Genomic DNA, 26,172 nt, shown 5'->3' on the forward strand with positions numbered 1-26,172 from the left:
TATCTGTATAATAAGGAAAAATATGTAAAATATGTTCATTACGCCACAGTACACTATTCAGCACCAGGCAAAACTGTTCATCAAGGAAACAAGGTTCCTGGATACAGACAGCAACCCCTCCCCGACGGCCCTGACAAAAGTACCCATGGTCTAAATCTCCATTGTGACCCCAGCTCCAAAAACAGCTCCCCAGGGGAGCTCCCCCAGGGAAACTCAAAGCAGGAGCTACTCAGGGTCACTCAGATGGTCTCGAGAAGGGTCCAGTGCCTCCGCGCTCTCAGTCCTCCAGCTCTGCTGCACCAGGGAGCAGAGGTCCTGCCCCTCCAGGAGCCGGCCGTGCTCCTGCAGCTCCCCCTGCCTCAGCACCAGGATCTGGTCGGCGCTCTGAACCGTCTGCAGCCGGTGAGCGATCACCAGCACCGTGCGGTCCCCGCGGGACCTCCAGTCCTGCAGCTGAACGGGGAGGATCACAACCTCAGAAAGATAAGAAAGGGATGGGCACCGCATCCCCGCTGGGCACCATCTCTGGTGGCTGAGGTTAAGATGGCAGGAAATGAGAGATGACAGGAAAGAGCAGGAGAGGAAGCTCTGCGCTGCTCTGCTCTCTCAGCTAGGCTGCCGCAGCTGGAGGATGAGGAGGGGGCTGTGGAGGAATCAGGGCGTCCCCACACCACGGGAGTCTCCATTCCGATCCCACCCTAAGAAGGCACAGATACTCTTTCCACTAGTTCCTCCTCCACTGCTGGGTTCTGCACAGGCTGACCCTCAGTTCCCCTCCATCCTTGCCCTTCCCAGCCAGTACATGATAGGATATACCCTCAATGAAATGAGGAAATCAAAATGAGAACCAAGAGTAAGGGATTGATCACTTTTTCACATAAAATATCGACTATTCTAAAGCAGAGTTGCTGTGCCAAAGACTGATTTGAGTCTTATCAGTCTCTCAGCTCCCCACGTAATTTGATTTGGACATTGACACCACCACATTGTTAGGCTACGTGCTCCACAAAATACTTTTAAGTCCTTCCGTTCCACATAGATCACCTCCTATAAGCCCTTTTCTCTATATGTTTCCTGGAGGCACCACTAAACTCGGTGGCAACATCAGGAGGCAACCCTGAAAAACTTGAGTGACCATCCCTGACCAGCACAGAGCTCACTCACCATAGGGTCCCAATTAAAACATCACAAACACGACTGGATCAAACCTTTAAAGCACTAAAGTAAAACAGTCCTTCTAATGAAGGAAATCTGAGTTTCGAAGAGGAACTTGGTACTGAATATCTGACCAGCAGCCGATGATGCTGTTCATACATGATGCTGATTGGTTCTAATCTAAGGTCACCCAATCCAGGAACAAAGAAATGAGTTCCCTGGCTGGTGGTATTTGAGCTGTGGGTCCTAATCCTCACTGAGTGGGACTTGCCTGCTCCCTGCACCCACCCTCTTCTGTTCTCCTGCATGGTGTGTCTGTGGTTCCCCAGAGGCCCCCGGACAGCAGTTCTGACAGTGATGCTGATGGTGCTGAGTCCTCCCCTGGCTTGGGCTGGGGACACCCCAAGTAAGTGCACACCTTGGCTGGTGAGCTGTAGTGAGATGGTGGGAGGAGGGGAGGTAACTTTGTCCTTGTGTCCAGACCATGTCCCTTACAAAACTGGCATTTTCTTCAGTGACCACTTTATCTTATGGATCCTTAATTCCTTGCACAAACAAAAGGAGCCTGGATACTTGCCCACTTTATGGGAACTGCATAAGGTCCCTCCATCTGTATATAGCCTATTTCTTCTCAGCTCTCTTCTAATAAAAATTCCCCAGCCTTGCATCCCATTCCCTCAGTGTTTTGAGAGGATTTAGAAATAGCAATTTCAAAATAATTCCCATCAGTTTTTCCCTTTACTATCTTGAGTTATGCAGGGAAAAAGGGAAGTTTCTCTGAAAATTTGATGGGGACTCAAAAGGAACTAGAAAGATCTCTCCTAGCAGATCCTGTATTATGTCTTCAACAGGATCTGTGATGTTGGTACCTCTCCCTAATATGTGAGAATGTAGCAAGAGACCTCCCCACTATCTCTTTTTCTTTTTTCCATAAACCTCAATGTTTATAAGGCCTGCATCCCTGCACTGGAGGTTCTCTGACAGAAGATGGTGTTAGTTTTCTCTCTCCTTCTCCCGTGGAAAGCACCCTGGAGCTAAAGCAGGGACCTTTAGTACTTGGAATGATCCTCTAGGTAAGAAGTAGCTACAGGGTGTTCTATGATGCCTTAAAGAACTCATAAGAACTGACAACCGGACACAGCCTGGTGCTTATTATGACTCTATTTTGAACCTTCGTACACTATCAGTTTCTCCTCTATCTCCCCTTTCTCTGGTCTGAACCCACAAGAAGAGATTCAGCTAGTATAGAATAAGTTACATGCAATTATATTTTTGTACGCCAGAAACAGTCAAATATCAGCAATTTCATATGGTTCAAACAATACATCCTGAGCAAGATACAGAGATTGTGAAGGTTTCCATCCCATCTGGCTGAAAGGCAGCAAGCAAGTCAAGGGAACTCACCGGCCTCTCCGAGTCGTGGCCCCACATTATATAGGTTGATTCACTGGGCCATCTGGTTTCTGTAACTAGCCATCTCTTACTATCTCTCCTTCTAGTTTTTCCCTATTCTTTCCCCAACTATGTCATCACCATTACTGAAAATCCCCAAAGTTTGCACAGATCCATTGGATGAGATGAAACCTAATGAAATTTTCCCTGTCTCTTAAAATCACCTTGTCTTTACCTGTGAATGTTTCTCCCAGGCAGTAAAAGAGGAAAGAGAAAGCTGACCTGAATTTCTCACAGGAAGTAGGAGGGATGTAATGTGTCGTCAGAATAAAAGTGTGTTGGAGCTGGAGCCCCTTCTTGCTTTTCAGGATCCCCACAAAGATCAATCCCCAGAACCCTGGGTTTATTCATTTAGATAACAAATACTTTTTTGAGCAACTGTCATGTACTGGGCTCTGTTCTAGGCTCAGAAAATTCTATTTGAATAACATAGGAACATCCTCTACTGTCAAGGAACTTACCTAATGACAGGGGAGGAAGATAACGACTCAATACAAATTTAACAAGAAAAAACATTTCATTCAGTAATAAGCTCCCTGAAAAAAAAAAAAACAAAAAAAAACCTCCAGGGGTGTGGAACAGAGAGAACTGGATTCACCTGACTTCAGTTCAAGTGTCTAGGGAGCTCTCCCTGTGAAGGTGACGGTTAACTGAGACAATGATGAGGAGAAGCCAGACATGTGAAGGATGTAAGGGACAAGTGTTCCAGGGAGAGGGCGCACGGAAAGGCTGAAGTGTGGGGAGATGTTTGCTGTGTTTAAGGGACAGAAAGGAGGCTAGAGTGACTGGAGCAGAGCAAGCAGGTTGGGTACTGTGTAAGACAAGGTCAGAGAGGAAGTCAGGAGCCAGTCATGTTAGGCCCTGATGGCATTGGTGAGAACTTTGACTGTTATTTATAGAGATATGTGAAGCTACTGAGAGGTTATAAGGAGAGTCAGTTTGTTTATTTTTTTAAAATAATCCTAGCTACTGCATGCAGACTGGATTCCAGAGGTTCACAAGTAGAGTCAGGGACACCACTTAGAAACATGGTGAAATTTCCCAGGGCAGAAGGGTTTGTGGCTTCATTGAGTAGGGTAGTGACACAGACTGTGAGAGAGAGGAAGTGAACAGATCTGGGGTAGACTGGTGTGTGACTCATTAGTGAATTAAATGGTGGGGGCTGGAGGATAGAAAACCAAGCTCATCCTTCAGGATTTTGTCTTGCATGATAACTGAGTGGATGGTGGTGCTGTTTATTGAGATCAGGAAGACTGTGGAAGGAAATAATTTAAAGTGGGTAGTTAAGAATAAAGGTTTATTTAACTGATTTTCAACATTGAAATGGAGTGTCGAGAGGCCAGTTGACTACACGTGCCTTGGAATCCAAGGGGAGGCCAGACCTGGAGGTCTGTATGTCTGGGTCATTGACACATGTACTCTGTCAAAATCCAAGAAAGTAGAGGGGGTTGCACAGAGAAAGAGAGTGTGTGTAGAAGACAAGAAGAAGGCAAAAGGCAAGCCCTGAGGGCCAAAAGTCAGGGAGTTAGCAAGGCGGACTAGACAAGGATACCAGTGATGCTGAGGAAAACCAAGAGAATGTGAAGCATGGGAGTCACAGAAAGTAGATTGTTCAAGGAGGGAGAAAGTGAGTTGTGGTGAGTACGACCAAGAGGTGGGTGAAGTGAGAGCAGGACAGAGAAGCGGGCACTGGGCTTGGGGGTCTTGACATTTGCAGTCAGTGAAACACACTAGACAGGAACGGGATTGGACCTTTTGAAGAGAGAAAGGGAGCTGAAGAAATGAAGGATGGATTACGATGACGTTTTTCGAGTCATTAACTTCAAGGAAGACTGTGCCCTGGGGCTGGGGAGTCAGCTGAACATAAAGTCTAAGAATGCAAGAGCCTGAAGGGACGCTGGGAGGACTTGAGAACCAGACGTGTTCGTTCATCAGCAAGGAAGCACTAGAGTGCCTTTGAATGCAGTGGTGCCTGGCTATGCAAAAAGCCACTGATTCATACAGCCAATATCTACCAGTGACCTGGATACACCAGTTATTACCCAGGTGACGAGGATGGAGTGATGAACAGAACAATCTGATATCTATCGGCATGGAGCATCAAAATATGTCGCAGTTACTAAGTAGCAAGCCTATAAAGTTCCATATATAATTCTCATATCTATCCTAATACATCTGTAGCAATTAAAACATGTATATCTATGGATTCTAAAATTCAAAAAGTTTAAGTAATTTACCCAGTGTCACATAGTGCTAGAACCCAGATCATATAGTCTAAATCTGAGTACTGGGGAGAAAGTACCTCTCTTCTACGTACTCGTTTTGAATTAGTTGATGTATACGCCATTATTACACCTAAACCAATGAGTCTTATGTGTTCAAAATGGTAATAAAGTGATAAAGTGAATAGAAGACAACTGCCAAATCATGATGAAGGTATTACTTGCTATAGGAAGTTAAGGAATAAAAGGTCTTGTGAGCTTGCATTCAAAATGGTACTGTATTTATTGAGGACTTATTATGTGATCAGCACTAGGAAGAGTCATTATTTAAGTTTACATTTAATCCTGTGAGGAATAGGCTATTATTATAACTGTTTTAGAGATGAAGAAAAAGGCTCATGTATTTAAAAATGGCCCAAATAAAAGAGTTCATGTTCAATTCAGTTCTTCTGATTCTAGAGTGAATATTAGTGAATAGTGGTCAGACTGGGTAAAACTGGTAAAATTTCAGATGTTCATACATACCAGTGCTCCTTAGGATGGGATGAGGAGAGATGCAAGGGCTGCTAAATCCAAGATACAGGAGAAATTTACATTTGTTTTGCATCTATTACTTGAAAAACTGCATATGGATCCACATGGAGTGTTTCCATGCTCCCTAAGTGCACTATTCTCTTCCATCTCCATGTATTCACCAACCGAGAAGCTCTCTGGACCCTATCAGTTTTTTAGGATGCTTTATTACATAGGCATAACTGATTAAATCATCGGCCACTGGTGACTGACCTCAATCTCCAGCCCCTCTCCCCTCCCTGGAGGTGAGGGGACTGGGACTGAAAGTTCCAACCCTCTACTCATATGGTTGATTCTCCTGGAAGCCAGTACACCTCCTTAAGTAGGATCCAAAAGACACGTAATCAACATAAAAGACTCCTTTATTGACTTCATCATTTAGGAAATTTCTAGGGTTTTAGATCTGTGGCAGAAATGGGGACGAAGAACAGACATATGTTTCTTATGATAAATCGCAGTATCACAGTGACTGATTGCCAGGGCAAAGGAATCAGTAAACTCTGGTCCTGAGCGAATTTATTTTGTTGGAAAAATAACTCTTCACTGGGACTGGATTCCTTAAAAATGTAAGTTCCACAGAGGATGAAGATTTTCAACAGATATTATATTAGTAAAGTTTTCTATGTAATTCTCAGCTGCTCCATAATTGACAGTATTACCTTTACCTAAAATGTCTCCCTTTTCCCCCAAACATACACACACACACACTCTTCCTCTACCTTAACCTTTTTTATGTTACATGTTTAATGTCTTCACAGACCACTTCTCTAGCTCCCGAACATACCTGAGGTCATCCTATCATTCTCTGTTAGAGAACTCTATACTTTTATCCTGGCATTTCTCACTCCTGTATAAATTCTTGTGTGTTTGGCTTTTGTCCACCACTTTCACTAAATTTTAAGCTCCACAGGTAAACAGGAGATGTCTGTTTTCCCTTCTCTGGATTCACAGGGGGCAGCATAGGTATGGCACAAGGACAGCATTAACCAAATGTTTACAGAATGAAGGAGGTGGGATATGTTCGAGGAAGATCTGTGGGAAGAGAAGACAGAGGGGTTGGTATCTTCCTGGGGGAGGCTCCTAGGAGGAGGTGGTGATGGGGCAAATCCTGGTCCAGTTCACACTGGGAGGTCTCCAGCCAACCATGGAAGCCAAGTGGATCCCAAATGGCTCAGGAGCACAGGGTTCTCCTCCGCCCAGCATGTCCTCCCTCCGCAGCTGGCAGATGAAAGGCAAACCCATGGGGTGCTGGAAGCTGGGGTGCTAGAAGCTGGGGTGCTAGTGGAGCCAGTGACGGCTGGTGCGGGGTGGGGGCTGCGGGCCTGGTGCTCGCACCTGCGCCTGTGCGCCCCGCATTGGTGGGCGTCGCCTTCATTCTTTTTCCAGGAACCCGAGTGACAAGACCATTCCTGTCCCCACAGCACTTTTCATGGTGCAGAGTAAGTCCGAGTGTCATTTCTCCAACGGGACGGAGCAGGTGCGGTTCCTGGACAGATACATCTACAACCGGGAGGAGCTGGTGCGCTTCGACAGCGACGTGGGGGAGTACCGGGCGGTGGCCGCGCTGGGGCGGCGGGCCGCGGAGCGCTGGAACCGCCGGAAGGACGCGCTGGGGCGGGCGCGGGCCGCGGTGGACACGTTCTGCAGGCAGAACTACGAGTTTTTTGAGAGCGGCACGGTGCGGCGGCGCGGTGAGCGCGGGGCGGGCGGCGCGGGGCGGGCTGCGCGCGCCTGTGCGTGTGTGTGCCTGTGTGCGCGCGTGTGCGTGTGTGTGACGAAGAAACAGAGACAAAGACAGAGGCTGAGTCCGGGCCGTGTATGTAGGACTGTGGACAAGTACAAGTTACAGGAGTCACAAGGGTACATGTGAGAGGGTGTTGTCAGAAAGCAGGTGTGTGATTTTGTCTTGTGTGATTGTGAGAAGGGAGACGGGGAAGGAGAGAGAGTTGGGGGCGGGAGGCAGTGAGCAGAGGGTCTGAGAGGACCGTGAGGGAGGGGGAACCGGGGGGAAGGATGCAGGAGGGAGGCTCCCGGCATCCTCCCGCGGCGTGGGAGAAGTAGGTGGGAGGAGGAAACCCTGACGGGGAAGAGGGGAAGGAAGGTGGTTAGAGATGCAGGAAGGGGCTTCAAGGTGTCAGTGACTCAGGGGAAGGTTTAGGACAGGGGAGGGAGTAGTGTAAAAGGATTGGGAGAATGTGAGAAGAGTCGCAAACTGCTCTTGGCACACACACCCTTTCTCTTGAAATCCGTTAAAATAAACATACCTGTGTTTGTGTGTACCAACATTTCACTAAGAATGAAATTTGTTGGGGAGACTAATTTCTAGGGGGATAGTGGAGAGGAACAGCCCAGGCCCCTCTGATCTTTCTGAGACTACTTTTAAGTCTAAATTTCCGGCTACTTTTTTGCTTTCTTTGTGTATATTTTTACATATTTGAAATGATAGTGAAGGTAGATTTTTGTTACTTAGCATTAACAAACTGATGTTACTATTTTTATGATGCTAATAGTACTTAAGTAATTACATGCTAACCCTTTGTATAGTTGTAAATAATTTATCTCGAATTCCCCTTTGTTAGATTTTGTTTTCAATATTGCCACTTAGTTGGAAATTTATATCTTATTATTTTTAACTTATATTTCTTTTATTTCTACAGTTCTTTTTTTACACATTTCTGTGCCAATTGTAACTGCTGCTCTAAGCACTGCCTATTAATCCATTATGACTGGGGTTCAAAGTGTTTTTCTCAGTAGCTTCATGGTCCTGTATGCAGTAAGATTATTAACACTTTGCTGATATTTGATTCAACATTTTTTCCAGTTTGAGATTTCTATTAGATTCTGTTTAATGTTTCCTGTGTTAAGAATTTAAAATTTTTTGCTTAATGAAATATAAACTGCAAAATTACTAATGATTTACCCTCGATCTTAAATCTACTATTTTGTAGTCCTGTACAAATGTGTCCCCCATTTCTCCTTTTAAAATAATTATATTTACTGAGGTCCTGACAGTGTCAGAGTCTGTCCCAGATGTTACGAGTCCCAGACCCTGCCTTGATCTCAAATGTCAGTTTAGAAGGAGAGATAAGTATAAAATGATAACAATTCCAAAAATAGATGTGACTTTTTTTGAAAAGGAAAGAGATTGATCAGTTGAATATAAAGCCATAAAAACTTTTTAAAAGATTGAATTCCCTTCTTCCTTTTCCTCTGCAAGACTCATTTTTTTCTTGAGACGCAACTCACAGGGTTAGAGAATGACCTCCGTGTATTTCTGCTTCTCAGGGGAAGAACCAGTTTTGTGCTGTTCTAAGGTGTGAGTGCCTCAAGGCAGCATAACCAGCATTTCACACTCAGTATCTCCGTCTATCTCACTTCTGTTCTCTAATTTATCTTTATACTTTGAATCATATCTTCTCTCATAGTTAATAAATTCAGTAAGTCACTAACATATATCAAAGGCTAAGTTCCAGCCATTTCTTTATATATGTTAGGTCCATTGACCCTTATTTGACTCTGAGAGGTAAATTAGGCTCACTATCCTCCTTTATAGGTGAGAAGGCAGAGGAACAGAGGAATTTTAAAACTTCCCCAGGATTGATCAGTTAGAAGTAGGTCCAGGTAGCCTAGCTCCAGAAATTGTGCTTTTAATTAATACACCACATGTCTTGCAAAATTTGTAAGTACTTTAATTCAACAATAAATAACTATTTCAAGTTATGGAGGAAAAATTCAGTTTTCCCAACATCTCTAAAATCTAACAGGCCCCTGCTTTATGGATTAAATTCAAGACTCATGACCCTGGCTCCTCTTCAGCCGCATGGCCAGCTTGGCCTGCCCAAGGCTGCAGTCTGGTCGGGACACTCATTCTATCTTCCTCACTATTCCGTCTACCACTTCTCTCCTAGTGGAGCCCACAGTGACCGTGTATCCTGCGAAGCCCCAGCCCCTGCAGCACCACAGCCTCCTGGTCTGCTCTGTGACGGGCTTCTATCCAGGCCACATTGAAGTCAGGTGGTTCCGGAACGGCCAGGAAGAGGAGGCTGGGGTGGTCTCCACAGGCCTGATCCCTAATGGAGACTGGACCTTCCAGACCATGGTGATGCTTGAAGTGGTTCCTCAGAGTGGGGAGGTCTACACCTGCCGAGTGGAGCACCCCAGCCGGACGGGCCCTGTCACAGTGGAATGGAGTGAGAAGCTTTGTGACCTCATGTGTTCCTCTCCCCCCGCAAGGAGGGACTTGCCTCCTCCTGAGTGTCAGGTTCCTCTTCTCCCCGCACCATGTACTCATTTGCTCCACGTTCTCCTCTCCTTCAGCACAAGTTCCTGGGGGAGCCCCGTGGTAGCCTGTGATAGAAATCCTCTGATAGTTTACAGATACCCTGGGGTAGTTTCTACAAATACCTATGCCCCCCGGGGAGGCAATTCTGCCTGACACGCAGGGAAGAGGTGTCTCTGTTTTGAGCCTCCTGTTATGTCACAGGTCATGGTCACCCCTTGGCCATGGGTACCTGCCTCAGGCTGGACTTGTGCTTCTGCCACTGCTGCTCTGAGTTCACTGTGATCTGGGAAGGTACATCCTCTCCAGTGTAGGGGCCTTCTAGGCATGAGGGGAGTCCTGTCTCGGCTCTGCCTTTTATTAGCTCTGTCGCCCTAGACAAGCTTCTTAGCATCATTCAGTTCCAGGCTCCTCATTCATCAGATGTTGCAGTCATGTGGCCTCATGTCAGGGCTGTGGTATTTAAATTAGTTCAGTGCCTTAACCTTGTAGCTATTCAGTGTGGATTTTAATTTCTAGCTCTTCCAGGGCAGCCCTCTTCCCCCATTCTCAAAGCTCTCAATCTCAGAGTCTCAATTAGAGAGAGTCTGGATTTGAGGTAAAAATCACTAAATCTAGCTTCTTTTCTCAGGGGCACAGAATGAGTCTTCACAAGGCAAGATGCTGTGTGGAATCGGGGGCTTCGTTCTGGGTCTGCTCTTCCTTGGGGTGGGGCTGTTCGTCTACTTCAGGAACCAGGAAGGTAAGGAACCTGTTGGCAGCTAAGACTCCCTGTAGACTATTTAGAGGGAAAAAAATTTATATGGCTTTGCTCAGTTAGTTGTCTGTATATCAATGACCCTGCATAAAGCCTCCCTTTACCTAGTCAACCTCACGTTTCTTAGAAATCCAGAAATCCACAGTCCATGGTTACTCATGGGTGAAGCATAAGAGGTAATGGTCTGTAGAGATAAATGAAGCATTAACACGCACGGAGATCTCAAGCAGAGATCCTGGAACAAATGAAGGGAAGGACAGGAGGGCTGATCACGTTACACTGGATTTGTGTCACAGGAACTTCATGGCTCACATGCTCTCAGTGTCTGCTCTCCTCTCTGCCCTGGCATCCTGTGATGTGGGCTGTGGTGTTTCAGAAGTCTTGGGTAGGGGTCAGGTGCTGGGAACATTGTATCTGAGGACAGACTTGCCTCCATATCTTCTAAGTATATATCCTCCCTTCTCTTTCCCAGGACACCTTGGACTTCAGCCAACAGGTAACGCCCTCTAATCTTCTTTTGGAGATAGATTTGATCTCTGAGAACTGATGGTAGAGATGACAAGATAGGAGACAGAGAAAATGAGAAAGACTTTGAATTCTACTCAGGCAGTTTGCAGTAAAGCTTTTCACCAGTTGGTAAGAGGCTTGCGCTCTAAAGTCACTTTAGTTCAGGGAGATGTAAGAATTATTTCCCCTCCTTACTGCAGTGCTTTAACATGAGGCCCTGAGAGATGGGGGTGAAAAGGCTGCTTGTAGAGTTGGGTATGGAAACAACACTGTCTTTTGTCTCCTGCAGGACTCCTGAGCTGAAGGGAAGATGATGACCCTCAGGCAAGAACTTTCTGTCCCAGCTTCTTCAAAGCATCAAAAAGTTTCCGGCTTAGTTCTTATTCTTCCACAAAGATAAGACTTTCTCGGGATCTAGTTTGCTCCTGGTTCAGTGACCCTGCAGCAAGTGTCCTTCTTGATGGCTTCCTCAGCCTGCCCTTGACCTGGAAGCGCCAGCACTGATTGCAGCGCCTTATCTCCATTCTCTCCCCAGCCTCTCTGTTTACCCTGGCTGCTTTCTGTGCATCTGAGCTCACCTGCTGCCCACATTGCTTTGTATGTATTTTCTCAAATACACAGAGAGTGAAATCATCTACTTCATACAGCTTCAATGACAAGAAGGAGAAGGGAAAGGGGAAGGGAGAATTGCATCACAAAACAAAAATCATTTTCACTTATGTTCCTGAATTTTGGTCACATGTGATCTGGAAGGTTTCTTTGCTTCATTCCCTATTTTTGCTTAGGTTTTCTGCATTCTGTATTTAGGCATGTTTCCCTGGGCTAGCAGAAAGCTCTGACTGAAAGGCAGGCTTTGCATCGTCAAAGACAAACACACAGGCCCCTTCACACCATGGAATACAGGAAAGAACAACCGCTATAAGAAATACAGGTAACTTGTCAGGATGTGATGCCTTCAATCACATTTTGGGGTCTCTTTTTCCCTGATTTTTTTTTTAAAGAAAATATCTAAACCTGAGTCCTTCAAGAACTTCCCTTTTGTTAATTAAGGGTAGCCTTCAACACCTCAGTCTTTTTTCCCATCTCTTGAATCAGCAGCATGCTGACTCTTTGTCTTGGGATGTCGTCAGTGCTCTCAGAAGCTGTCAGCACAAAGCCACTGTAGTGGAAAAGATGCATTTCTGAGCCCCACCCCCAGGTGGTGTCACAAACTCCATTACAGGAGAATCCGGTGTGGATCTTACTTTAGCAGAAATCAGAGAAAAGGCTGGGAAACAAAAAGGGAATGTGTGACTACACTGATCTAAATAATGAAGGACCCTGCTGCTGAGGGGTGGGAGAGATGAGAAGCTGTCTATACCCTGCTGTGGAATAATCTCCAAAATATATTTGGAGCAAGGTACAGGAGAGTGTGTATAGTATACAACATCTTGTTTAATAAAATAGAGGAGGAGAATAGGAATGTATAGCTATACCCACTCTATTCTGTCCTCTTCTATTCTACTGACCTGTATATGTGGAAAGGATGGAAGGTTTGTAAAAATGGTTGCTTATAGGACAGTGAGAAAAGAGGTTGTAAGGAACAGAGTGAAAGCTTGACTTCTCTGAATATATCTTATTTAATCATCTTAAATTGAGGAACATTCAGATAGTTTATGTAATAAAAATTTAATCCAAAAGATTAAGAAGGCAATACATGAAAACTGAGAACGGGCAATCAGAATTGAAACAAACTTGACAAAACGTATGTGATGGAAAGCAAACTAGAGAAGCAAATCAAAGAAATCTTTGACCCTCATATGAAACATTTGGCAACTAGTAAATCAGTATATAATTCTAAATTCCAAAGGCTTCAGTAATATAAGTAAATTATTATATTAGAAGTAATTTATGCAATATAAATTATAAAGTAGTTGGATGGGTTTCACAGAAAGGTGACTAAATTGGCTAAGCAAATGGAGGATTCTGCTGTTTTGTTCCATTTGAAGAGTCAGTTTCAAATAGAAGGCAGTCCTGAGAGGTGATTAAAAGTTTATTCTGAAGTGTTTGTCATTTGAACACAATTCGTTCACTGTCAGAGACTATTATTCTACCTTTAAGCATATTCAGTTTATTTTTTGAATATCTTAATTGCATCATATATTATTTGTGCTAAACAAGTCATCGTGCTATCGGAATTGAATAAGGTGATAGTCATGTCTGCAATATGCATACAGTGGAGATAAGTTTTGTTTGATCCCAGAGTTACAACTTTACTCTTGCTTTATCTTCTGAGATGAAATGATTTCTCTCCTTTTATTTGAAGCCTGGTGTGATATTATAAGGGAGAATTAAAATGTATGGTAGGAATAGTTCAATGAAGATGTTTTCTCTCACTAGTAGCAGAAAAAATCCAGTCAATCTGACTTTAATTTTTTACGTATTATTTTGCATAGCAGATGGACCCCAGGTAGGGCATCTCCAGAGTTTGTCAGTTTAGCTGTCCAGTGGCGTCACCCGTGGCCCCAGGACCTTGTCTCATCCCCTCCTCTTCTTAGCATGTCAGCTTTCCTGAGGTGGGGGTAGGGCACCTGCAGCCGTTGGGACGTCGTATTCTCACAACAACTTCCGAAGGCAGCAAAAGGGACCTATTTCTTCTCATGTGCTCTTTTCTCCCAGGCCCTATTGAGATATAATTCATATACAAAAACTACACTTAATTAATGTATAAAATTTGAAGAGTTTGAACATATGCATATGACTCAACCACAATCAAGGAAATAAACATATCCATCACCTCCAAATGTTTCCCTGTGTTCCCCTGCCTTTATTGTGGTAAGAATATTTTACATAAGATTCTACCATCTTAAGAAATTTTTAACTATACAAAATGCAACTTAATTTTTTCCAGCGTGTGATATTGTGGTTTATAAAATGAAATATATATTTGGTCTTTGTCCCCATTCCTGGCACAGAGCTCCTAAAACCCTTGGAATTTCATAACTAAGGAGAAAACAAAAATGTCTCATTATATTAATGAGGTGACACTTGGACCCCACTTAAGGGTGGGGGCTGGTTTTCAGGAGACCGAAACATGTGATCAGAGGGTTGGAACTTTCAGACCCACCCCCTTGACTTCTGGGAGAGAGTGCTTGGAGGTTGAAAGGCCAATGAGTTAATCAGTCATAACTATAGCTACTTCAGTTTGGAAACAAATATAACATAAAATGGGATAATTTCGAACAACAGAAGCACAAAAAAGGAAGAGAAAAAGTACAGAAGCCATATAGGAAAATGAAGATAAGATGCTATCAGCAGGAGAAAAAGACTATTTTACCTATGAGACATTTTATACCCACCTCCTGGTAACTACAAAACAAACCTAGAGCAGAGACATGAAGAATTAAAAAAGGGGAAACTGAGGAAAACATCCTATAAAACCACCAAACTAAAATGGCAGACAGAAACACAAGGAAAACAAAAACATGGGAGATACAAAAAAAAAAAAAAAAAGAAAGAAAACAAAAGACAGAACGGCAGGACTATGTCTTGTCTATCAATAATCACCCTAAATGAAAACAGATTGAATTAACCAATCAAAAGAACCACTACTCTGTTCTCTGTATCTGAGCATTATTTTGTTCATTTGTTTTATTTATTTTTTGCATTCCACGTGAGTAAAATCGTACAGTATTCATCTTCCTCCATCAGACTTATTTCACTTAGCATCATACCCTCAAGGTCCATCCATGTAGTTGCAAATGTCAGGACTTCATCTTCTTTATGTCCAACTGTATTCCATTGTATGTATGTGTTTATCTCTACCACATACCACATCTTTTTTTATCTGGTCATCTGTTGATGGGCACTTAGGTTGTTTCCATATCTTGGCTACTGTAAACAGTGCTGCGCTAAATGCATGGTGAGGCATATATCCTTTCGAGTTAGTCTCTTCGTAGTCTTTGGATAAATACTCAGATGTGGGAGGAAGATGAAAGGAGTAAAAGGGATCGACTGAAGACGAATGGAAACTAAAATTTTGGCAGTGAGCATGCTCTAGTGTGTACAAAAGTAGAAATGTAAGGTTTTAACATAAAACTTATATAGTGTTATAAACTAATGTTACCTCAATAAAAAATGTAAAAAAAAATCTATAAATTTACTAAAAAACATTACATTTTACACGTACAAAGAATGAATTTGTGGTAAGTAAATTATACCTCAAGAAACCTGTTAAAATACACTTTTTTAAAAGAAAAAGAGTCTTCCTAAGCAAGACACAAAATCGGGAAGACATAAAGAAAAATATGTATCTCAATAAAAATTAAAAATTTATTTGCATGGATAAAATAAATTTTAAAGAAATATGTAAAACTCAGGAAAACTTTGCAACATACAAGACACTGGGTTAACTTTCTTATTATGTAAAATTGCCAACAAATCAATAAATACATGAGGAAAAATACACAACAGAAAATTTGGCAAAGATGTAGACTATTTACAGAAAAGAATATATCAGAGGCCAATAAACATAAAATGTGTACTCAAACACACCAATAATCAGAAGAAAATATAAATTCAAATAATGTAATGTAATATTGCTCCCCAAAAGTGTCAAATAAAATAGTCTGGTTTTTAAATCAAGGATTTGGAAGATTCCATGGAAAGGATTTTCTCACGTGTTATTAGTAGCGTCATGAGTGAGTGGCAGCTTGGAAGTATCTATTAAAATTATAAATGCAAATGTTACATGATTGACAGCAATAAAATCCACATCCATGTATCTGCTATGTTCTGAATGCTTGCGTCTCTACAAGAGGTGTATATGGAGACTAAGCCCTAGTGTGATGGCATTAGGAGGCGGGGCCTATGGGAGGCGGTGAGGTCCCGAAGGTGGAGCCCGCATGGCGGGGATTAGTGCACTTACACAGGGCCAAAGAGGTCAGAGTTCGTCCCTTTCCACCACGTGGGGAAACACCGAGTTGCTGGCAGTCCTCACCAGAGCCCGACCTTGCTGAGGGCTCCCAAGAGATGAAAGGAAAAGCTACGAGGCTTCTTTAAGCCTGGCCTCAGAACTTGCGTGGCATCATTTTCACCACATTCTAACGGTCTAAGTGAGTATAGGGTCAGCCCAGGTTAAAGGGAATGGGAAACACAATCTATGTATTCATGAGGTGAATGGCAAGTACTTTGTACCCATTTTAATCTACCCCATACGATTTACCAAAGTGGCCTCAAAAAATTAACAATCTGTATAGTCTCACATCTGATTAAAAAAATTATAATAATTTCATCCCTCAAAGGAAATTCAAGTCCCAATTTGCTTCAATGTTAAATTCTACCAACTACTTTCAATCTATCTGAAATCGATTTTATTAATGATTAGAGTAAGTGTCACAGTAAATTTTCCCAAAGGGACCTTCAAACCACCTGGTAACATTTATTGAAAATTCCATCTTTCTCCTATGGCTCTGCGGTGCCACGATAGGCCAGAGCATTTTATTTGAGAGGGGATCTGATTCTAGAATTTCTATTTTATTCTGTCTTCCTGTCTGTGTTTACTCCAGCTAATATCACACTATGTAGATTAATACACCACAACATGTTAACTAATATAGCCAATACCACACAATGCAAATGAATAAGGCTTTTGTTATCTTGTTTTCTTCCAGTTTTGTTCTTATTTTTGAAAATTTCCTAGGTGATTCTAAGACTATAAATTTGCATATGAATTTTAAATTTACTTTGAAGCCTTCTCACACACATACACACCAAGAAAAAAAAAAGCAGAAGAAACAAAGCAAAATAAACGATCGAGCAAGTGAACAAAAATCCTTGCCTTGATCTTCAATGAAAATTTAATTGAATGTAGATTAACTTGGAGAAAACTGACATTAGAAATATTTACTCTTACTATCTCTAATCTGCACATGCTCATCAATTATGAAGGTTCATTGATTTCTCCCCATGAAGTTCTGTAGTTTTCAGTATACAAGTCTTGTTCATATCTTGCTAGATTTATTCCTAGATATTCGATATTTTGGGGTGCTACTCTGAAAGGTATAATTTTCTCAGTTTTGATTTTTCTTTGTTTCTGGTAGAGTAGAATAGAATTGGCTTTCTGTATATTGCCCTTTCATCCCCCAATACTGTTAAACTTACTTACTGAATCTATTAGCTAGTCTACTATTTCTATTTTCAAAGTACGTGATCACATCAATAGTAAATCATTTTACTTCCGTTGCTACCTTTAAACCTTTTGTTTCTTTTTCTTGCCACTTTTCCTTGTCTACCACTTCTGATATAGAGTCAAGATACAGTCAAGAAGAAAATGTTAAATATTTTCACCATTGAGTTTGATGTGTGCAGACTTTCTTAAACTGAGAAAATTCCTTTTGAATACTAGTTCTTTAATTACTAGACTTTTTTTTAAGTGAAGAGCAGAGGTTGAGCTCTGTCAAATAATATTTTATGATTCTAGCCCCCTGGTCATATGCCTTTTCTCCTACTTTCAGTTAACACAGTATTGGAAGCCCCAGCTGGAAAACTCAAACAAGAAAGGGAAACAAATGGCCTGCCTTACTGCATGATCTCAAATCTGTGCTGTTATGAAATCGTCAAGCCTCAAAGGGCCCAAAGTCCTAACCAGGAGTTCCCCTGCTTTCACCAGATTTTTTCCTCCACGCAGCAACTTCCCCTATCAGCCTGAACAGCTGCACTGGACCTGATTCTCGGTCTAAGGTTTCAGGCCGCTGCCAGCGTATGGAACTATTCAAATAGTAACATCCTCCTGTGAAGTCCGGGGGTGACCCCATTCTCTTGTCACTACAAAGGCTGCCTCCCATAGCCCCTGCTTATTGACTCTGTTTCTGAATGCAACCTCCATGTTGCCCTACACGGGCAGTGCCCTCCTCCCTCAGGCTGTGAGTTTATGTGAGAAATTGCTATCAATCTATCTGACCATTTGGGGTGTAGTGTGTTCACCCATCGCATACTAGTTAGGGTTGGGGAGTTCTTCTTCATCAACAGGATGAATGGGAGGTGGTCAGAACACATGCAGATCAGAAATAAGTGAAATAAATTTATACCTATCCTCATTTGATATGATGGTCTATATAAAAAATCCCAAGGAATTCCCCCCAAAAAACCCTCCTGGAACTAATAAGGGAGTTCATCAAAATTGCAGATTTCAAAAACAATCAAAAAATCAATTTGTATTTCTATATTTGGCAATGAAGAAACGAAGCAAAATTAAAAATACAATATCATTTACAGTAAGATGAAAGGAAGGAAGGGAGGAAGGAACAAAGGAAGGAAGAAAGGAAGGGAGGGAGGGAGGGAGGGAGAGAGGGAGGCTACTCCATGGCCCTCCTCACACACATATACATTCTGTCAGAATGAACAGAGCTTTCTGTTACTCTCCTCCCGCTCATTCTATGCCATGAAAATGTTCCTTCTGCTCCATTGTGAACCTGTGCCCTTAGATAATTCAAAGCAAAGGAATTTTCCAGGCTTCTTCCAGGTCTCTTCATAAAAACGCTTCAACTGGCAACTGAGGTGTCAGCTCAGGGAATTTCTCTGATGGGCTGAAGCATGATACAGCAGGGTTAGGCCTTGTGGCCTACTCCTGCCTGGTTTCCTCTGCTAGTTCTCCTCTTTAGATCTCCTTCCTTGCAAGTTCACATCACAGCTCCACTCAGAACAGCCACTCCTGAGGAGACCCTTGGAGGAGGATGTCCATGAAGAAGGCCCTGATTCTAGGGGCCATCACTCTGGCCGCCATGATGAGCCCCGGTGGAGGTGAAGACATCGTGGGTGAGTGCACAGTGGAGGGGTGTGGATTTAGAATTGCCAAGGAGAGTGGAGACAGCAGTGAATGAGGTGCGGAATCACAGTAAGTAGTCTGTGAAACCCCAGTTCCCCTCAATCTGAATTCTGATGTTTATTTTCCCTCCAAGCCAAAACCCGAGCCCTAAAACTCCATGCTTAGTTCATAGATTAAATTTCATGACGTCCCCATGCCATTGCAGTGCTCAGCAAAGGCCTTTTCCTCTTTCTAATATCAGAAGCAACTAACACACCCTGAAGGTTGTCACGGCGTTAATTATGGTATGTCCTAATGTTAGAGCTATTTCTCCAAACACATTGCTTCTCTTAACAGCAACTTATGACCCTACTCCTCCTAACCCACTCTACACTTTTTGAAAGCTATTACTAATTTTGTCTACCCGATTTCTTAGGGTACTCAAGTCCATAAATTTTTTGCACCACATATAAAGTAGCAGGTCATTTTTTTTGGTTTCCAACATAATTTATATTTTCCAGGTTTGGGCTCGGGAGGTGAGGAGGATGAATTTTACTGAAGATGGTTGCAATTAGAGAAATATAATTAATTAGCTGAATGACATTGAGGGAGTCAGCTCACTACATTGATCTTCATTTTTCTCATATGGAAAAATAATTGATTGACTCATCGTTCTAAAGAACACATAATCAAAATAAGGATGCAGATGTGTATCTTAAATAACAAAGAACTATATAATGCCAAGATATAGCATGACTATTATAAATGTAACTTCACTTTTGTTTATCTGTTTCAGAACTGTGCATAATGTATGGTGGAAAACCTAGGATCTTACAATAGGTTAGTCTCAGCTTGTCAACCCAAACTACCAGTCCTGTCACCTCCAGCCAGTAAAGCTCTAAAGAGAGGATAAAAACAGACTAACGATGGTTCTTTTGCCCCTCTGCCCCTCCCTTCCCTATTCACAGCACCTTCTGGATCTGTGGCTTTATTCTACCACATCTCAGTCTCCTGTCCAGAACTTTGTCCTGCTATGTCATGGGCACTGACAACAGTTATTGAAACCTGAAGTGAAAAAGCCAAGCCAAGGAAAATAGAAGAGACGTGGAATATGATAGAATCTTCAAAACCTTTCCCAATCATGATTCATTAAGTCAACAAATATTTAGTGAGGTATCAAGCACTCCTCTGGGTGCTTGGCATAAAACAAGGTTTCTATCCGTAAGAAACTGATGTTCTTGCAATAAGAGACAGATAATTTTTTTAAAAAAACAGATTTTATAAGTAACTAAATTCCATAATGTGCTAAGAAAGAGATAAATGCTATGAAAATTAAGAGATTAGGTGATTAGACATGAGCTTAAGAATTAAAATTATCTATTCATTATTTATTCATTTGTTTAACAATTATGATTGAACTCTTACCATGCACCATGAAACCTACTGGACAGTGGAAGTACAAAGTGAACAAGACAGAGCATCTCAGTGCCTCTTGGAGTATACATTATCATGGGAAAGACAATATACATGGAAAAATTTTAAGAGATAATATTTAACACTTACCTCTCAATAATCCTAAGATAGAAAAGACAGAAATGGGAACTGATATCAGACCATGCCAAATATGAATCTACACTACTTGGAATACAGTTTCTTATGCTTCCGTGTTTAATAAAATTCTTTCCCCTCCTGCTCTATCCTACCTTCCTGTTCTTACCTTCCTGCTCTGGAACGGCCCCGCCTCAGCTGACCACATGGGCACTTAAGGCACAAATGTCTACCAGACATACGACGCCTTTGGCCAGTTTACGTTTGAATTTGATGGCGATGAGCTATTCTACGTGGACCTGGAAAAAAGGGAAGTTGTCTGGCGGCTGCCTGAGTTTAACAATCTTACCAAGTTTGAAACTCAGAGTGCCCTGAGAAACATTGTTATGTCAAAAAGAAATTTGGACATCTTGATAAAAAATTCCAACTTTACACCTGCCACCAATGGTAAGGGTCTACAGTTCTGCCTCTTCACCGACTCTCCCTCACATTCCAGGTCTCTCTTTCTTCCCAGGGTAGCTGCTCTTCCCATTACACTCTAAATTCCTCCACCTTCCTATTTCATTTCCTAGCAAATACCCAGTCCCCATCTGTAGACATCTATATAAATCTCCCTCCCCGAAGTTCCATGAGACACTCCTTGTGTTCCTGCAAGAGGATGTGCCCAGCCTCGTGGCCTAAGTAGCAAACACAGATGCACACACTGTGCCCAGTGGATCCCCAATGACAGGAAAATGTTCTAAGCTTCACAGTGATTCAAAAGAAGAGGACAGATCAGAAGAACATTCACAGTACAGTTCAGAGGACAGTTCAGCATCTGTGGACGAAGATGGCAGCACCCCTTCTGAAGTCACCATAGATAACATTCATCTTCCTCATTTAGAAGATGGAAAAGCTAGAAGTTTTGGACAGTCCTGCCAGTAAAATAATAATAATAATAATAATAATAATAATAATAATAATAATAATAGTAAATATATGATCTAAGAAACAGGTAAAAATAAATGGAGGTGGTTGCTTGCTGTAAAGTGAGCCTAAAAGGACATGGGAAATAGCTCACTAGCAGTTGGGGAGCTGTGTGTGGGTGGGCTCCCCAAACTGATTCAAAAACTCAAGGCACAGTTGACAGACATTTAAATCCGTCTTTGGTCTTCATTGTAGAAATCCCTGAAGTGGCCATGTTTCCCAAGTCTTCCGTGATCCCGGGAATTCCCAACACCCTCATCTGTCACGTGGACAACATCTTTCCCCCCGTGATCAACATCACTTGGTTTCGCAATGGACGCTTCACTGCAGAAGGTATCACCGAGACCACATTCTACCCCAAGAGCGACCACTCCTTCCGCAAGTTCAGTTACCTCACTTTTCTTCCCTCCGCTGACGATTTCTATGACTGCAGGGTGGAGCCCTGGGGCCTGGACGTGCCGCTCGTCAAGCACTGGGGTATGTTTAAATCTCATCGTTGTTTGTGCCCCCTCTGATGTGGCGCGGAATCCACACAGCCTTGCCTTATAGGCCATAACCCCAAGGGCCGCCACTTCATTTCCCACAATTGCAGCGTTTTCTAATAATTGACTTTACTCTTCTTCCAAAGCCCAGGAGCCCCGTGCATTTCCAGACACACGCACCCTCATTCACACACAGTAGCCCTACATACCGTGTCCTCTGACCCTGTTTCTTTTTTCTCAGAGCTTGAGATTCCGACCCCTGTGTCAGAGCTGACAGAGACTGTGGTCTGCGCCCTGGGGTTGGCCATGGGCCTCGTGGGCATCGTGGTGGGCACTGTCCGAGGCCGGCACTTAGGTGGTCCCTCCAGACACCGAACGGCCACGTGACTCGTGGTCTGGAAAACTGGAAGGTAAGAATCAGATGCGTAAGATCTGGAAAGACGTTACCACAGGTGGTGAAGGCAATGGTGGAAAATTGGCATCCAGGATACATAAATGTGTTTGAATAATTGTGGGCAAATTGGAGGTGGGTTGACCTTGGGCCGGGAGCACAGGGCCTGTCAATCTCATGCTGGTTGCTGTTTCGGGTAATCAGCCTTTACAAGAAAAGAGAGGAATGGTTCAGACTCTAGTTCCCTGTTTGGCCTTGATATATAACTTACACGTGCTCCCTGTTCCACCTTATCCACATCCCTGTTTCCCTGTTTGAGTGGAATTTATGGAGAGATTTTCCTTCAAAGACCACTGACCCTTATGAATTCTTCCAGCTTAGTCTTCAGTTCATCACCTACGTTTCACAGGCAGACCTGGACCATTCTACCCAGCCACCTAGTTCTTGGTCACGCTAATCCAATATCTGTGCCAAAAAAAATAAATAAATCTCTTTCTTTGCTTGGAGCATACATTTTCTCTGTCTTTTTTCTAGGGTTATTTTGGATCATTGATAAGAATGGGAGCACTTGTGTTGTAATGTTAGCAGAAATCTCAGCTCTGTTTAACTTGTTTCTCAAGTCATGTTAATACTCACAGCCAAAGTGTCAAAATGATATTGTTACATAATAAATGTGGGGTTTTTTTCCCCCTCCCTGTACTTCCTTTTTGCTCTCTCATTACCCATTTAAGTATCAGTGAAGAGAGTGTATACTTTCTCCCCTCGGTTTAGTGTTTTTCTATGTAAAATGCAAAAAAAGGGGAGAGACAATGTTCAGGTTTTTAATTTTAAAATTGAAGTCTCAATCTGTACTTTAAACACAAAAATTATATTTTGAGGACACAAAGTCAGAAAAATGCCACCATAAATATTGGATTTGTCCAAAATGCAGAATAATGTGAGCAATATCCTCCCCATTTTCATCCCCTGAAGAGATGGAAACTCTCCAGGTTAGGATGAGACACAAGTTAGAAGCAAGAACAACAGAATAAGATAACACTGTCTGTGTCTTAGAGAGTGCCCCCCACTTTTCTTTTATGTGGGTTAATATCAGTGAGAAGGGAGAGATGGAGGTCGTGGACTGGATAAAAGGGCCCACAGCAGAGGTAACCTCACTCCCCTGTAGGCACCACCGTTTGTCAGTAGCATAAATACAACATAAATTCACTCCGTGCACAAGCTCATAAATTATGTTTTTGACAACATTTAAATTTGGGTTGTCTTTAGTTGTATGAGACTTTGTAAGTTAATTGAGATTTCAATAAAGTATTAACATCACAGTATTTCAAATTTGCATACAATATAATCCATTAGTAATCACAAAATGGGCTGTTGAGAGGACCCACGAGGTGATACATATAAAACATTAAGTTTAATTGTTGGTAGACAGTGAGCCCCAAATATATGTTAACTACAAGTATAACTTGTATTTCCTGGACTTGAAACTCCAGTCTCAATGTCCAAACTCTGGGAACCAAGTTTAGTCCATGCTGAGCATTCTTTTTGCTTAAACTAGCTAGTCTCCCATTAGGCATTCATACCTTTCTTCTTTCTTGCCCTCTCTGTCTTTCCTTCCTTCTTATTTCATTGTGGTAGAATAGGCATAACATAAAATTTACCATTTTAACCATTTCAAGTGTACAGGTCAGTGGCATTAAGCGCATTCACACTGTTGTGCAATCATCACCACATCCAGCTCCAGAACTTTTGTGTCATCCCAAACTGAAACCCTGCACCCATTGAGTAATAACTTTCTATTTCCATTCTTCCTCCAGCCCCTAGTAACCATCAACTTACTTTTTATCTCTGTAAATTTCAATGTATCTCATATAAGTGTAATAAGACACTATTTGCCCTTTTGTGCCTGGCTTATTTTAATTAGCATAACGTCTTCGAGATTCACCCGTGTTACAGCATGTGTTATTATTTCCTTCCTTTTTAAGATTGACTAATATCCCATTGTGTACGTACACCCCATTTTGTTTATCTAGTTGTCCATCAATGTACATTTGAGTTTTTCTACTGTTAGCTGTTGAGAATAATGTTTCTATGGACACCGCTGTTTGAGTCTCTGCTTTCAATTCTTTGGAGATAACAGTTAGATATAGATACAGATATAGATCGATATCTCCAATTGCTAGATCATATGGTGATTTCATGTTTAACTTTTTGAGGGACCACCATACTGTTCTCCACAGTGGCTGCACCATTTTATATTCCTAACAGTAATGCATATGGTTTCCAGTTTCTACATCCACACCAGCACTTATTATTTTCTGAGTTTTTGATAATAACCATTCTAATGGGTGTACAAAAATGGTGAATCTCACAAAATATTTATCAAAAAAAACAATAAATAGAATTATTTTGTTTTTATAAAAAATTCAAAGCCATGCATACATTAAAAAATAAGAAAATAATTTTCACAAATTCAGAGTAGTATTTTCTTCTTAAGGGAAAGGATAATTAGATAATTAGTAATAATTGGTAATTAGAGGGTGCACACAAAATGCTTCTGGGAGGGTGGCTGTTTTCTGTTTTATAACCCGTGTAGTTAATTATTGATTAAATTCTGCACACACGTTTATGAAACTCTTTCTACAGAAGTTACTTGTCACTCTGAGAGAAATGCTATGATTAAATCGCAGATTATGAAACATTGTTTTCAGGTCATGAGCTACAGAATCATGTATGCAGCTTTCCTAGATACAAATCCAGTTCAGGAAATATAAATCCAATTTACTTGGGAAATGAATACTTTAAGGTAAGTGACATGCTTACACTTAAGAGAAGTGAAGAGCTTTTAAACGAATAGCAATTTAAGATTCAATGCCCTCCAAGGATATGGATCTATGAGAAAAATGATTGTTGGAAGGATCATGGTGATTCTCGCCCATCTCGCCCTCATTAAAGGACCCCCAGACTCAGGTCAAGATAAAAAGTTTACATGAGGCATATATTGTTGGATGGAATATAGAAAAATAGCAAACATCTTCTGTAGAATGGTGAGACTCCTTCTTGGAAAAGGTCTTCTAGTGACAAAGCTTCAAAAAGAACATCACCAGTGATGTTTGAAGGCAAGTGACAGGTGCCAAGTTTAGGAAATAACCTGAAACTAGAAGTGGTAGCTTCATGGGTCCATCACAAAGTAAGACAATAGGGAAGCGGTAAGCACTTCATGGAAAAGTAAAAACCCTTACAAAAAAAGGGGGGGGGGGGAATCATTGGTACAGCCAGTTACTGAAAGTGGCAAAACAAAAAATTAAAAATAATAAATGAGGCTTTTGCGTCCTGCAGAAGGCCTTTGTTTGACTCAGATTTCACTCATGCAGATGTGCACTGACAAAAGGGTAAATGTTGACCTGTAGTTGGAGGGCGCTTCATCAGAACCACTTCCTCTTGAATTTTATATTGCAAGGGAAAAAAGGGAAAGAATTATCTGGATCTAAACATATAACATTCCTAATATGTTGTAAAATTGTGAAAGGAAGAGTTTGCATGTACTGACAGAGGCATACAGGAAGAGTGGGTGGTTAACTGCTACACTGCTAGACTCAGTTGCAGGGTTCTGTTAACAATACAAAGGGGGCTCGTGGCTGTTGGATAAGCAAGATGGAGCAATGGATTTTAAGAATCTCATAATCAAAAACTAGTAGATTAATTTATTGTCTTTCTAAATTTACAGAGAAATAAATCTCCCTGGAAATCTGTTACTGGTTTTGAGATGAGAAATTGTAATTAGAAAAAAATGAAGTGTGGTCTGAGATAAACAACTATAGGTCCACATCCTTGGTGAAACATGAAAAGCACAACATATACATATAATATATATAATATATATATATATAATATATATATATTATATGCTGTGTTTCTCATGTTTCACCAAGAATATATATATATATTATATATATATATATATTATATATATATATATTTTTTTTTTTTACATTTAACTGGCTTTTGACAAGAATGCATAAGTCATTTGTTTTAAATCAGGTTCCCCTAAAAGCCAAGT

The 26,172-nt window shown here is 41.7% G+C and overlaps 2 protein-coding genes across 2 annotated transcripts; both read left to right on the top strand.

Moving 5' to 3' along the window:
- Positions 1 to 1,378: 1,378 nt before the first annotated feature.
- On the top strand, positions 1,379 to 15,981 carry LOC102521074 (DLA class II histocompatibility antigen, DR-1 beta chain). The gene is made up of 6 exons (XM_032462774.1): positions 1,379 to 1,561; positions 6,824 to 7,093; positions 9,311 to 9,592; positions 10,313 to 10,423; positions 10,911 to 10,934; positions 11,235 to 15,981. The coding sequence occupies exons 1-6, from the start codon at positions 1,462 to 1,464 to the stop codon at positions 11,246 to 11,248; spliced, it is 801 nt and encodes a 266-aa protein (XP_032318665.1). The 5' UTR covers positions 1,379 to 1,461; the 3' UTR covers positions 11,249 to 15,981.
- Positions 15,982 to 18,657: 2,676 nt separating this feature from the next.
- On the top strand, positions 18,658 to 22,622 carry LOC102520825 (SLA class II histocompatibility antigen, DQ haplotype D alpha chain-like). Its single transcript, XM_014555728.2, is given in 5 exon segments — positions 18,658 to 18,739; positions 20,475 to 20,723; positions 21,438 to 21,719; positions 21,966 to 22,134; positions 22,492 to 22,622. Coding segments are annotated over 4 exon segments (759 nt in total). The 3' UTR covers positions 22,112 to 22,134; positions 22,492 to 22,622.
- The last annotated feature ends 3,550 nt before the right edge of the window (positions 22,623 to 26,172 follow it).

The sequence above is a fragment of the Camelus ferus genome, chromosome 20 (genome assembly GCF_009834535.1).
Source record: "Camelus ferus isolate YT-003-E chromosome 20, BCGSAC_Cfer_1.0, whole genome shotgun sequence".
NCBI classification, from domain to species: Eukaryota; Metazoa; Chordata; class Mammalia; order Artiodactyla; family Camelidae; genus Camelus; species Camelus ferus.